General features: G+C 30.6%; 1 protein-coding gene across 2 annotated transcripts in view; it reads right to left on the bottom strand.

Moving 5' to 3' along the window:
* Positions 1 to 14,541, bottom strand: part of UBL3 (ubiquitin like 3) — a 281,516-nt gene that overhangs the window by 24,765 nt on the left and 242,210 nt on the right. The window contains exon 3 of one of the 2 annotated variants that reach the window (XM_065508351.1): positions 6,985 to 7,093. The exons of the other annotated variant lie outside the window; for it this stretch is intronic. Within the exon in view, the coding sequence (XP_065364423.1) occupies positions 6,985 to 7,093 (109 nt within the window). The remainder of the gene's footprint in view (positions 1 to 6,984; positions 7,094 to 14,541) is intronic. 2 annotated transcript variants of the gene reach the window in all.

Raw genomic sequence — 14,541 nt, 5'->3', positions numbered from 1 at the left:
CAAAATCAATTACATACTTTTTTCAGCAAAAATACAAACAAAATGTTGTATGTATTTTAAATTTTTATAATATAATAGACATTTGGATTATTCAAATGGTCTGCTATTAGGTCGTATTGTCATAATGTCATAAAATATGTTTTTAGTTTAAACAAATTTTTGTTGGGTTTCAAACAAAAAGGTTATAAACTAATAAGACTTTTTGAACTATGTTTATTGGTTAATACAAAAAAAGTCGTAACTAATTTTTTTTTTCAAAAATATCAATGTAAAAACTAAAATTTTATGGATTTTATTAAGTGTTTTCCTTCTCCTGTAAAGTAACTAAAAATCGAGTTACGCATTTTTTATATTAAGCTATCGATATGTATATTGTGCATAAATTGAAGTTTTACACATAAAGTGTGTAAACTAATTTAAAAATTTAAAATACAAATTGTCAACATTTTATTTCTAAAAAAAAAAAAAAACCATTTGTTATCAAAAGAAATATTTGAATTTACACAGAACATGTATTTTTACCCTAATTATAGAAGGAGAAAAGTTTCCTAATATTAATGTATGCAATTTACATGAAAATTTAAATAAGAGCTTTAAATGAAAGAAATTTAGAAGCAAAACTTATTATAAAACAGACAATTTTATTTCAATTCAATGACAATTGTATATTATTACGAATTTGTACTTGATTTCAAATATAATGATTTTAACGGCTGGTTTAAAGTTGCATAATGCCTCTCAAACAGCAGTGCTTCTCAAACTTTAACAAATCTGTGGGTGTTATTAACTTATTGAAAGCTCTAGAATCCGAATATTCTAGTTTGAAGATCATTGTAGGAATAGAGCTATCTAGATGGTAATGCAGTGTATATATGTAAATTGGCCGTGATAACAGCACACTAATGAGTCTAATTTGAAGCATCATTAAATAACTTCATCAACTGCATTACCAGTGTATATTTGTATATTATAAAGTGTGTTATTTCTGTGAATTTATAAATGTGTATAAAAACGCTGAGTGACTATTTAAACTGTTGTTTTACATTTTAAATAAATAAAGAGTTGTTTAAAACTACTAAACTGCTTTCATTTCCCATCAAAAGTATCCAGTTTATTTAAAGGAAATAAACCACGTTTTTAAAAGGTAAAAACGTAATAATATTTTATTTATTGACATTTTTGAGTTTTTAACTACCTTGTCTCATCTTTCTGACAATAAATGGATTCAAGCCAAAATAAATGCTCATCTTTAGAGGCCAAGAACGAGGTGACACGAAATAACTCCCAATTAAGAAAATGAAATTACTTCCAACGAAATAACATCCAATAAATATGAAATAACTTCCAAAAAAAAATAGAAATCATCCAATTTTAAGGAAATAACAAACAATTAAATGACGATGTAATTTTAAAAAATTGAGCTTTACTTCATAATGAAATAACTGCCAATTTTAAAACGAAATAAAGCCCAAAAAAATTAAATAACGCCCAATTTTCATTTTTTTATATTTTATTGGAATTTATATCATTTTCCTAATTGGATGTTATTTCATTGGGAGTTATTTCGTGTCGCCCAAGTACGAATCAAGCCAATTTCTGATAATCTGTTCTGAAATGAAACGTATATCAGAGAGAGCGTCCTGCATCGATCGAAACAAATAGTTGTAGGACGGTCACAGTCTGGACTATAATGGGGGTGAGGCAAAACTTCCCAACCACTTCTTTCTAAATAGTTTTTATCAGGTATTACAATATGTGGCCGAGCGTTGTAATGTTACGAATTTGCATCAACGAATCAATCAAATCTGTTGCGTTCGGTATAGGTTCCCTGTAATAGTCTGGCCAGATTTCAGCAGCTCATAATAGATAGGACCCTTTTCCTCCCACCAAATATAGAGCATTATCTTAGCGTCATTGATATTTGGCTTTGGTGTCTATTCGGCTAGTTAGCTGCGCTTCACATACGATCTCTTACGCTTCGGGTTATCGTAATGGATCCATTTTTCAAGCTTCATTTCGGACATGCAAAATCGTCTCTCAGCTTCAATTCGTATGTTACCCAATTTCCCTGCTTTTGAATGCATTCTGATGCTCGCAAACGTTTTGAAATTGGTGCTTGTGTAGCTCCCAATGATTTTGCAAGCTCTTGTTGATGCCTCCAATTCTTGGTCTTCAAACTTTTCTCATACGATCTCTTACGCTTCGGGTTATCGCATGAATCAATTTTCATCGCAAGTAATGATTAGATGCAAAATTGATTTTCTATTGTAGCGTTCAACATCATTTCGGAATTGCGAAATCGTCTTTCAAAGTCTCTCGGCTTTAATTTGTATGGTACATAATTTCCCTGCTTTTGAATGAATCCTGATGCTCGCAAACGTTTTAAAATTGCTGCTTGAGTAGCTCCCAATGATTTTACCAAGCTCTTGTTGGAGTAATGCATTCAATTCTTTTTCTTCAAAATTGTTTGGTTGTTCTGGGCGATCTTTATCTTCCGTGTCAAAATCAGCTCTTCTGAACCGCACAAACCATCTCTTGCAAGTTGAAACTGATGATACACATTCACCATAAGCTTTGGAGAACAATCAGTTGGCTTCTGCAGCACTTTTTTCAAATTGAAGAAGTCAAGCAAAACTTCCCGCATATGACGCTTTGTTGGCACAAAATTCGACATTTTTGAAACAAAAAAAAAAATTGTTTTACAAAAATACATTTAAATTCTAGAAATGATTGTAAGAGAATGCCACAGAAAAGTTATTGATGAAATTTCACATTTTTGGATAATTTAACAGATAAAAACTCATTGATTGTAAGGACATACAGAAGTCGTTGTCAATAATATTGAAATATATGGTAAGTAAATACGGTACGGTACGATAAAGGATCAGTTTATGATTGGTTTTGTACTTTGAAAAATATCTAGTGAAGACAAAAACTATTTCTTTAGCACAAAATAGACATTGAAAAGCAAGGAACGCATACTTTCAAATACCTGAGCCTGGCTATATAGGCCTTTTATCCCCGTGATGTTTGTAGTAAAAGAATGGTTTGTTAACACATTTTGTTGTTATTAGTGCTTTTGTTGTCGCATTCGTGTCGATACCAATTGTTACGTTAAGTTTTATGCGAATGCAACTGAGTGTAAGTAAAATGGTAAAACGGTGGTAACACGGTGTAAAAGTGTCGAATGGTGTTGTAATACGGAACGTAATCGTATTGAAGTTGAAAATGAAAATGATTACAAGGTTTGAAATTCAACTGGACAAAAGTTAGTAGTAGTGACTAACTGACTCACTGGCGGAGTAAAAGAAAAAGAAGAAACAAAAATAATAAACACACTTCTACATATTGCCTGACCTCTGGTAATAAGTTTTATATTGTAGTTTACAACCTTTTTGTTCGCTTAAAATAAAATAAAAAAAGAAAAGAAAACAGGGTTAAACAAAAGTTATTACAAAGTTTATTATTTTTGCTGTTTTAAATTTTACATAATCCAATTTCACTATTTACTTGAATGTGTACAAATATGAGATTGTAACAAATATATTAAATTTTTTTACTTTCATAAATTTCACTTTGATTTTAAGTGTTTGTTTGTTTTTTTGCATTTAAAAGGTGTTGTTTTAATTTTAATACTTACAGCAGCAAAAAGAAAACTGTCATTAATTGTGTTTTAATTTTAAATACTAAAAAAAAATAAAGTTAATCCTATTGAAGCTTACAAAGTTTCACCTCATTTACAGCAAAATTATATGAAATTCAATCATGTTTTTTTTTTAAAACAAACTTTTTGCTGAGGAGTTTGTTTTGTTTTATTTACTTTTTGGTTTCTATTTGTATTGGTTTGTCTCCTCATCAGCCTTTGGTTTGTCGGTTCGGTTCGGTTTGTCTTTTAGTCAGTCACTCACTACTTTATTGTTGATTTTGTAAATTGATCACGTTTGTTTTATTTTTTGTATTTTTGTTGAGTTTTGTTTGTGTTTGTTTTACTGATGAACAACCTTTAAAAACCCATTATTTTCAAATAAAACTTTGTCACCTGCATTAACTCTAATATTGGTGCAGGGGATAAAGTAAATTCGTTTTACGCTGGAGATTTAAAGAGATAAACGATGTTGCCGAATATACAGTTAGCATGTAACTACGTTTTTGCAAAACTGTGTCATTATCGCTTGAACGCTTACAAAACGAAAACGTAGAATTTTGTTCCAACTAAGCGTCATATGCGGGATGTGTTGGTTTACGTCTTTAATTTAAAAAAAAATGTCGCTGTAACACACTGATTGCTCATCAAAGCATATGGTGAATATGTTCCATCGGTTTCAACATGCGAGAGATGGTTTGTTTGGTTCAGCAGTGGTGATTTTGACACCGAAGACAAAGATCGTCCAGGCCAGCCAAACAAGTTTGAAGACAATAAATTATAGGCATTACTCCATGAAGGTTATTGTAAAACTCAACAAGAGCTTGCAAAATCATTGGGAGCTACTCAAGCAGCAATTTCAAAACGTTTACGAGCAGCAGGATTCTTCCAAAAGCAGAAAAATTGGGTACCATACGAATTGAAGCCAAGAAATCTTGAAAGATGATTTTGCATGTCCGAAAAGATGCTTGAACCTATAAAAGAAAATCATTTTTTCAAAGAAGGGATTTAATACGATAACCCGAAGCGTAGAAGATCGTATGTGAAACTCGTCCAACCAGCCGAATCGACACCAAAGCCATATATCCATGGCGCTAAAGTAGTTTTCTGTATTTGGTGGCAGTAAAATGGTACTATCTATTATGAGCTGCTGAAATCTGATTAGATTCGTTTGAAGCGGGCATTGGCCGAAAAATGCCCAGACATGAAACCATAATATTACATCATGACAACACTCGGCCACATTTTGCAATGCCAGTTAAAAAGTTTTTAGAAAGACGTGGTTTGGGCAGTTTTGCCTCACCCTCTTTATAGTCCAGACTGTGTCCCATCCGACTACTATTTGTTTCGATCGATGCAGAACGCTTCCTCTAGGATACGTCTCACTTTGGAACACATTATCCAATATTGGCTTTATTCATTCTTAGCCCCAAAAGATTAGAAGTTCTTTTGTCTCGGAATCCATATGTTGCCAGAGACATGAGAAAAGCTCATAGCTAACAATGGCAAATACTTTGAATAAATTTATATTATACAAATGTTGCAAAATTAAAGCTAAAAAGTCCCAATCCCCTAATCATCCGTGTAATACAACCGGATAAGTTGACGAACTTTGGCATGAAATAAATGGACACGAATGGGAAAATGGAACGTAAGGACGACATTACAACTATCCCAATTGGAAAAACTATGTAAGGAGGTCGAAAATTATAACCTGACACTATTTGGCATTAGCGAGCTGCGTTGGTCTGAAACAGGAGAATACATGACCAGTGATGGTCAAACCCTGCTGTACTCTAGAAGAACAGCTGACGAAGTTAGCTCAAGTGTTGTAGGGTTTTTACTCTCGAAGGAAACTCATCGAGCACTTGTCAGTTGGAAACCATGGACGGATCGGATAATAACTGCCACATTTAACACCAGAGCTAGAAGACTAACTTGCGTCTAGTGCTACGCTCCTACTGAAACATCAGAAATACCAATAAAGGATGCATTCTATAGGCAACTTGAAAGGGTTTTAGCTACTGTTAGTCATAGGTACAGAACGGTGAATACGATGGGCAAACATGGCTTAGGGAGAATAACGGAAAATGTAGATGCTTACAGAATTAAAATGTTCCCCTACCCAGTACGAATCATTATAAAAAAACTGTGTTGTTATACGAGTAATTTATTTTTAAATGCTGTTTATAATTACACGTACAAATTTGTTATAATAATAAATATTTACAAGAATCAATAACATTTAATTAACAAATAAACAAACAAATCCCCCCTCCCCACTCCCCTTTAATAATTCACTGACAGTTTATCAGCAACAAACTGGGCTTGTCAATTTCAAACACCTGGACCCAACTAATAATAAAAACCAATATTGATTTAAAATTAAAACACTTACGCATGCAATTTACTCCATTACTGGCAGTCAAAAATTATTTTTAGCCTTGTTTTTTATACACAATTTAAGCGGGTAATTAGAAAGAAAATAAACATTAAATTTAAACGTCAGTTTAGACATTCGTAAACATACACAGCTGTTGTAATGTGACACTTGTGGTTGACTATCTGTCTGTCTGTCGTTGTGGCGTCATAATATTTTGTTTGCAAACAAAAAAAAATAAAACAGCAACAAAATTTTGTTGTTTTGAAAAATGTATGTATGTCATTTATATCGATTTCAATGAATAAATTAATTATGACAGATTTGTGTGAAGGCAAAATAAGAATTTAATTGACGTTATTGGGGTAATAAATTCGGAAGTGAATATGGAACAGAACTTAATTAACTTGTTTACATCCGTTTAGAAGCATTGCGGTTAAAATATAATTTTAATGTTTAACATAAACAATAACAGCTGGATTACTCCTTATACATATATTTGGTATGAGTACAGCAGGACAAAATCAGGTTGTCAGCAAGACAAAATCAAGTTGTCAATAGTACTGAGATGTTGTAGTGTCTGTTGCAACCTGCTGATTTCATATAGCTGACATTAGTTAGAAAAAAACGTGTAAACAAATCGACCCAAGACGGGGTTGACAAATTTATCAGGTCATGTGTGATTTATAATAAATGTAAAATCTATTTTAGTATGTTTTGTTACTATTTAAAAAAATATCCAAACTGTTTTTCCCAAAATTGTGAGAATTTTAATTTTAATGTTATAATTATGATTATTAAATAAATACTTTGTTTTAAGCATTTAAAGATGTTAGATAATCTTGTGAATCTTACTTACTACATATGTATTCTACATATTCGTATTAGGTATTAATTTATTTTATTTTTATTTTTATAATACAAATATAACTATGTGTTATAAAAATCAAATTCTTCTTACCTTCCGGCCAATTATCAAATACTGTTTGTGCAATATCACCAGCTGAATCTGTTGGATTAAATAGGAATTCTTTTGTTTTGCCGCTAACAAGTATTAAACGTAAATTTATCTAAAAATAAATTAAACAAATTTCATATATAAGTTAGTTAAGGAAGTTAATAATTTACTACAAAAGTTAGTTTAAGTTTATTAAATATTTTCGTTATTTCTACCAACTACTTAAATAAGTATTTAATATAAACTATTGTATTTAAACTATGTATGCATGAAGTTAATAAAGGAAATCAATAATTTGTGATTTATTTCATGTTTTATGCATTAAATATAAATTTACCTATAATAAGGAAGTAGAAAAATTAATTTGATTAAGTACCTGTATGTAGAAAATGGCCTTTAAGGCCTTATTCATAATCAATTTTTAAATTTATTACAGGTTTATTAAACAAATTTTGTATGGAAATTCTGTTTTATAAACCTTTTATAAAATTAAAAATTGATTATGAATAGGGGGGTAAATATTAATACAGAAATTACAATTTTTTTTTTTTTTGTTTGGCCAAATGTTGGCATGCCCACTAATACTATCCAGGCCATTTTCAGCCAAATTCCGTATAGTGATACGAAATTAATACTTTTAGGATTATATTTCTTCAGATTTTGGATTTACATTGTATGGTAGGTGTCACGCCCACTAATACAATGCCGGCCATTTTCAGACGTACTCAAAATTTTAAATTTTTCACAACTATATTTACTTTCGAATTCTGCCAATTTTCAGCTAAAAAGCGCACAATGGTACCGAAGTAAATTCCGCGAAGTTTTGCGGCTTTCACAAATATAGTTCAAAAATATCCAGTAACTTTATTTTAGAGAGTAAAAATAAATTACTCTCTATCTGAAAAGTAACAAAAAAAGTACGCGAACAACATTTTGTAAAAATAAGTTGTATTTTAGTATAAATTAATTTAAAATGTTTGTTTTGGGCTATTTTACTTCTTTTCTTTGCAAAACTTGTAAATTGTATTAATTTTTAACTTTTTAGTTTTGTTTGCATTTGCAACCATATGTTTTAAACGTTTTTTATGTTGATATTTTTTACTGGACATTTTTTGTCATGTTCTCTATTTACGAACTTTCACTTTTAACACTCTCTTGCTCTCTCGTTACAAGTTTTTAAAAGTAAACGAACGGAATTCCATAACTTCCAGTGATAATTTGTACAAATTATCAAGTACGCGAACACAACTATTTACATTTTATGGGAAGAGCCACGCCCACTTGAAATTTTAAAATAAAAAGTATCCTATTGTTCCTTCCAGACATAAAGGAACATACTGTAAAAAATCAAAGCAATTTATACTTTTGATGTGCTATGAATTAATTGGAAAAATTTAATTGAACATGAATTCATTCGAATCTTTGGCTGTTACTCAATCTCGAAAAAGCCAAGCGAACGAACGTAAGTCACTCGAAGTCGACTGAAATTGTTCTATATCGAAGACTACTGACTAAACAATAATTAAGTGATTTTGAAAATACAGGAGAAATTAGGATCTACGTTAAGATTTACATATGTTTCCTAGAAAGCGAATGATATTGAGAAAATCTCGAGAATACTCTAAATTATAGTAAAAATATTGAAATTTAAAAACGAAATGCTATCATAAACTTTAAATTTTTAACTAAAAGGACATTCAAAAATTAAGGTACTTATGATTTGAATTTGATGTTATTTGTGCAGTAAACTGTTGACAATAAAAAAACAAAACAATTTGACAACTGACATTATTACTAATGGAGCATTACACGAGAGAACAACAATGTATCAATAATGGTGATGGAGACCACAGTTTCGAGGAACATCATCCTAAGCAATGTAGTATATGTATATTAACCTTAATGACTTTTTTAATGCATGCTGGATAAAGAACAATTTATAGTTCAGCAAAGTTAGTGTGTGCATTTATAAAGAAAATTATCGTTGACCCATAGTGACTTTTCTGAGGTTGATAGCTTTATTATCATCCTTCGATCATTTCAGAACAGATTAGCTGGTTTCATGTATTTCACTGTTCACATAGGGTACATACCCCTTAAGGCTTCTAGATTCTTAAAAGAAAAAGAGCAAAACCATTCAAGTCAATTGCGTGATAGTGCAGGGCACAATATTATCCGACAATATCATCATTGGCTCAGTGTTGAATCTTAATTAGGAAATAAGTGGCTTTAGGTTTATTATACCCTTCACCTTCGTGATAAGGGTTTGTCATTCCATTTGTAATTTCCACAATATATTTTTTCCGAGCGGAGTCTACTAAGCCATGTCTGTCTATCTGTCAGTCTGTCTGTTGAAATCAATTTTCTGAAGACCCCAGATATCTTCGGGATCCAAATATTCAATAATTCGGTCAGACATGCTTTCGAGAAGTTTCCTATTTAAAATCAGCAAAATCGGTCCACAAATGGCTGAGATATGAAGAAAAAACCAGGACAACCTCGATTTTTTACCAATTTTTTACCTATATCTGGATTACTAAGTCACTAATATAGACAATATGGATATCTAATGATAGATATTTCAAAGACCTTTGCAACGACGTATATAAGACCATAGTAAGTTGAACCTACAATGGGTCAAAATCGGAAAAAAATATTTTTTTAAAAAACCAAAAAAAATTTAAAAAAATGAAAAAAAAAATTTGGAAAAAAAAATAAATTTTGTTTACCTAAAAATATTTAAAATTTGTATTTTGAAGTATAATTTGGTGAAGGGTATATAAGATTAGCACAGCCAAATATAGCTCTCTTACTTGTTTTTGACTAGAATTCTCTTCACATTGTACATGTTTACTGTAAAATTTTCAAAATTTCTAACAATATTATGATCACTGTAATTATTTTTATGATTGCGGTAATAATAATATGGTAAATTTTATCGTGCACATGTATATCCCAATCATATATATGATTGTAGTAAATAAATACACGTTTATGGCAATCACGTGCATGATGAATCATTATATTGTAATATGTTATTCTCAGATTATGGTAACCATGAGCCGAGAACATAATGTGGCTAATCCTTCATCATATAAATGATGAGTAATCACATACATATTATGGAGACTGCAATCATTTACATAATTACAATGGCCATAATATGGTTAAAATACTTGTAAATTAATTTTGAAATGGCAAGAGTCAACATGTACAAACACATTATTTCTCTGCGTGCAGATGGCTCTATTAATGTGATAATTGCCAAAATTTCATTACTTGGCCGAGATATTTTGATCTGTAGGCATCATCAACGAGAGTATTCCAGCATAAAGAAGAAATTCAAAGCTGCATTATCGATATTAAGTTACATTTTTAAATAATTTCCATGGAAAATTTCAACAAAAGAGTGCGTATGTAGGGCATTTGAACGAATATGATATTCTAAACTCAATCCTATCCTGTATTGTTTTCTATTTAATTGATATCTTATGTATGTACTCTGTATAACAAGTGCATATTTAGTAAAATGGCCTTTTCTTATTTTAATTAATTATTATTTCATTCCTAAGTATCTACATCAATAAATAATGAATGCATTATTAAACTTATGTTTGATAATATATAATGTCAAATTTCATTTTGACATTTGACAATTGAATGTGGTAATTTCCAACACACATTTTAATGACACATACTCATTCATACATGTGTAGAAATAATATTAATTTAATTTTCTCCATTTTCATTGACAAGAAGAACAAAAATAAACTGGGTTATTAAATAGAACAACAATGTGAGTAGAAGAATTCTCATTAACAAAATGAGTAATAACACTTTGGAAGAAAATTAAGCAGACGAACAAACATGCACAGACATAATGATGATGATAATGACTTCTTAGAACAAACATATTTGGAGAATTTTCAATTTGACACTATTAATAAGTTATTAAGTGTGAATTGAGTATATAAAATAAATAGAGTCATAAAGTTTTTCTTAGTTGGAAAAATAATTAGAATAGAAGTTTTTTTTAAAAGTGTACTAAAAGGTTCTGTTCGATATCGAACGTCATAATTTCGAATAAGAAAATTACTAACAGTGTATTTTTACTTTTATGTTTTGTATCAAAATCTCAATTTTCATAAAACGTAGACATAGAAAATTTAAACACGATAAAAAAAATACTTTACCACCCTCAAAAACTTTCCAAAACAGCCTTATAGAAGGTGATTTTAGTTTCTTTTGTTAGCTAAATTAAGGCCTTTAAAAAGTCATATTCAGGCCTTGCTGCAATAATTCCCTCTGGGTTATTACACAGCAACAACATGATAATAACAGCAAAAACAACAACAACACCTAAAACTAGTAACCCACTTAACAACAACTACAAAACAGTCATTCAAAAGGAAACAAAAATAAACAACAATAACAGCAACAACAAAAAAGCAGCAAATACTAGCAACTACTTAAACTATACAACAACATTAACAACATTTAAGTAGAAGTCTATTTAATAAATCAGGTTACAACCAAAGAAGAGACACACGAAGACTTAATCCGTCTCAAAATGTTAGAAATTGAAACGTCGAAACAGGAAGACAAGTCAACAACAAACAAAAAAACCTTGTGCTAAAACAAAAGAAGAAAAAAGAAAACAAGAAATGTAGAAAGATACGAGTCTAAAGCTTCTAATAAAATTGTAAAGACAGGTATGTAATGTAGTATATATTTACGAGTAGTATGTAGAGACGAATGTAAGTAACTATGGTCATAACATACGCATTCACTCACTCACTTACATACATAAATACTTAAATATATACCCTGCAGTTTTAAAGGTTACAATTTTCTATTTCATTGTTGAATTTTTGTTTCATTGTTGAACAATATTCGAGACATAATGAAAGGTAATCGGCCACAGTTCGAGCAACATCATTATGTATTGGTTGTATGACTTAAAAATGAGGGATTTACAATAGATATCGTATCTATTGAACGCGTTTTTAATTTTTAAAACTTATATGTCATTATACCCTTCACCATGAGTGGCAAGGGTATATATAACTTTGTCATTCCGTTTGTAATTTCTACATTTTTCATTTGCGACCCCATAAAGTATATATATTCTGAATCGTTATAGATAGCGGAGTCGATATAGCCATGTCCGTCTGTGTGTTGAAATCAACTTTCTGAAGCCCCCAAATAACTTACATACACGAATGATACATCAATATCTCCGAAATTCTTCGGGCTCGGTTGCTATTTAAAAACGAGAAAATCGGTCCACAAATGGCTGAGATATAAGGAAAAAACCAGGACAACCTCGATTTTTGACCTATTTTTGACCCATATCTGGATTACTAAATCATTATTATAGACAATATGGATATCTAATGATAGATATTTCAAAGACATGTGCAACGACGTATATAAGACCATAGTAAGTTGGACCTACAATGGGTCAAAATCGGAAAAAATATTTTTTAACACGAATTTTTTTTTTCATATTAAAAAAAAAAATTTTTTTTATAAAATTAAAAAAAAAATTATAAAATTTACAGGTATGTTCTGTAATCCACGTGATTTCAAATCACATACCGTTTTAAAATCACACTTGTGATTTGTGCCTGTTCTGTATATCACACGGTTATTGTATTTTTCGGTGTGATTTTAAATTTTCGAAATCACAAGAAAACAGCTGATTCGTTTATTTTAAATGTTTTCTTTTGCAAATAATTTTGTAGAAATATTAAAGTGAAAATAAAAAATGTTTGGAGCTTCTGTTATATCTTTAATGAAATTAAAAAGAATGGAATTACATTTTATAAAAATTTTGCAAAAACTATGGCGCAAGCTCAACCACTATGTCAAAAAGAAAACAAAACAGCGAAGCTGCCACAGTACACAATTGCTTTTGGTTACCACTTGCTTCAAATTTGTTGCAGTTTTTTTTCCAATTAGCGCAAAAAGCTTAATGCATTTTGATAACTTATAATATAATCTAACAAATATTATAAATTTTATGACGAATTCTATAATTAATTTAAAGATATTGAACATATTTTAGACAAACATAAAAAAATTTTTGCCTGGCAAGCTTCTATGTATTTTCGAAAATCATAAACAGCTGACAACTGAAAACAAACCTGAAACCACAAAAGAAATCACAAAAGCAAATAAACTTTTTACAGCAGAAAAGGTGTCTCTAGATTTGTATTAAATTTTAAGTGTTTTTTTAATAAAACAAGTAATTCTATAAGAAAATTAATAAAGGACATATTGTTTAATTTATTTAAATAATTTATTTTAATATTTTACATGATATAGCCGCAGAAATAACCAAGTGATTTGAAAACATTAGTGACTTTGCTGAACGTTTTAAAATCACAAAATTATGTGCTCAGAACACCTTTTATGTGATTTCAAACCACTTTTATAAAATGTGATTTGCAGAACATACCTGTTAAAAAACAATTTCGAAAAAACAACTGGAAAAAAAATTTAAATTTTGTTTACCTAAAAATATTTAAAATTTTTATTTTAAAGTATAATTTGGAGAAGGGTATTACTTGATTATTTTCAGTTAGTTATTGAAACAAAGTTTTTTTTTGCTTTGAAAATGTCGAGTTTTGTACCAACAAAGCGTCATATGTGGGAAGTTTTGCTTTAAATCCTTAATATGAAAAAAGTGGCGCTAAAGCACACCGATTGCTCACCAAAGCTTATGGTGAATGTGTTCCATCGGTTTCAACTGGCGGTTTGTGCGGTTCAGAAGTGGCGATTTTGACACGGAAGTCAAAGATCGCCCAGGCCAGACATTACTCCATGAAGATTGTTGTAAAACTCAAGAAGAGCTTGCAAAATCATTGGGAGCTACTCAAGCAGCAACTTGAAAACCTTTGCGAGCAGAATGATTCATCCAAAAGCAGGGAAATTGGATACCATACGAATTGAAGCCGAGAGACCTTGACATGTCCGAAATGATGCTTGAATGTCCGACATGATGCCTGAACTCTATAAAAGAAAATCATTTTGCATCGAATCATTACTTGCGATAACACGAAGCGTAAGATGTCGTATGTGAAGCCCGGCCAACCAGCCGAATGGACACCAAAGCCAAATATCCATGGTGCTAAGGTTATGCTCTGTATTTGGTGGGACCAAAAGGCTCCTATCTATTATGAGCTGCTGGAATCTGGCCAGACCATCGCAGAGAACTTCAACCGAATGTAGGCTTCAAAAGAAGAGCTGTTGGGTAGGCATCCATATGTTGCCAGAAATATGGGAAAAGGTCATAGCTAACAATGACCAATACTTTGACTAAATTTATATTGTATAAATGTTCAAAATAAAAGCTAAAAATTTTAAAAAAATCCAGGTTTTTCATTTCTGGATAAAGGTTCCTTTCATGATCAAACCAAGTAAGTAGGTACAATTAATTTCTAAAATGTTGTCCATCTACTTTAATATTAGCTGCAATACAAAGCCGCTGTTGTGCCGTACCTTTGTTACATTCCTTGTAAGATATTATTAATAATCTACATTGGTTTCTTTAAA

This window comes from Calliphora vicina, chromosome 4 (assembly GCF_958450345.1).
Source record: "Calliphora vicina chromosome 4, idCalVici1.1, whole genome shotgun sequence".
NCBI classification, from domain to species: domain Eukaryota; kingdom Metazoa; phylum Arthropoda; class Insecta; order Diptera; family Calliphoridae; genus Calliphora; species Calliphora vicina.
Note: the sequence above shows the minus strand (reverse complement) of the source record. Positions and strands in the feature narration are given on the sequence as shown.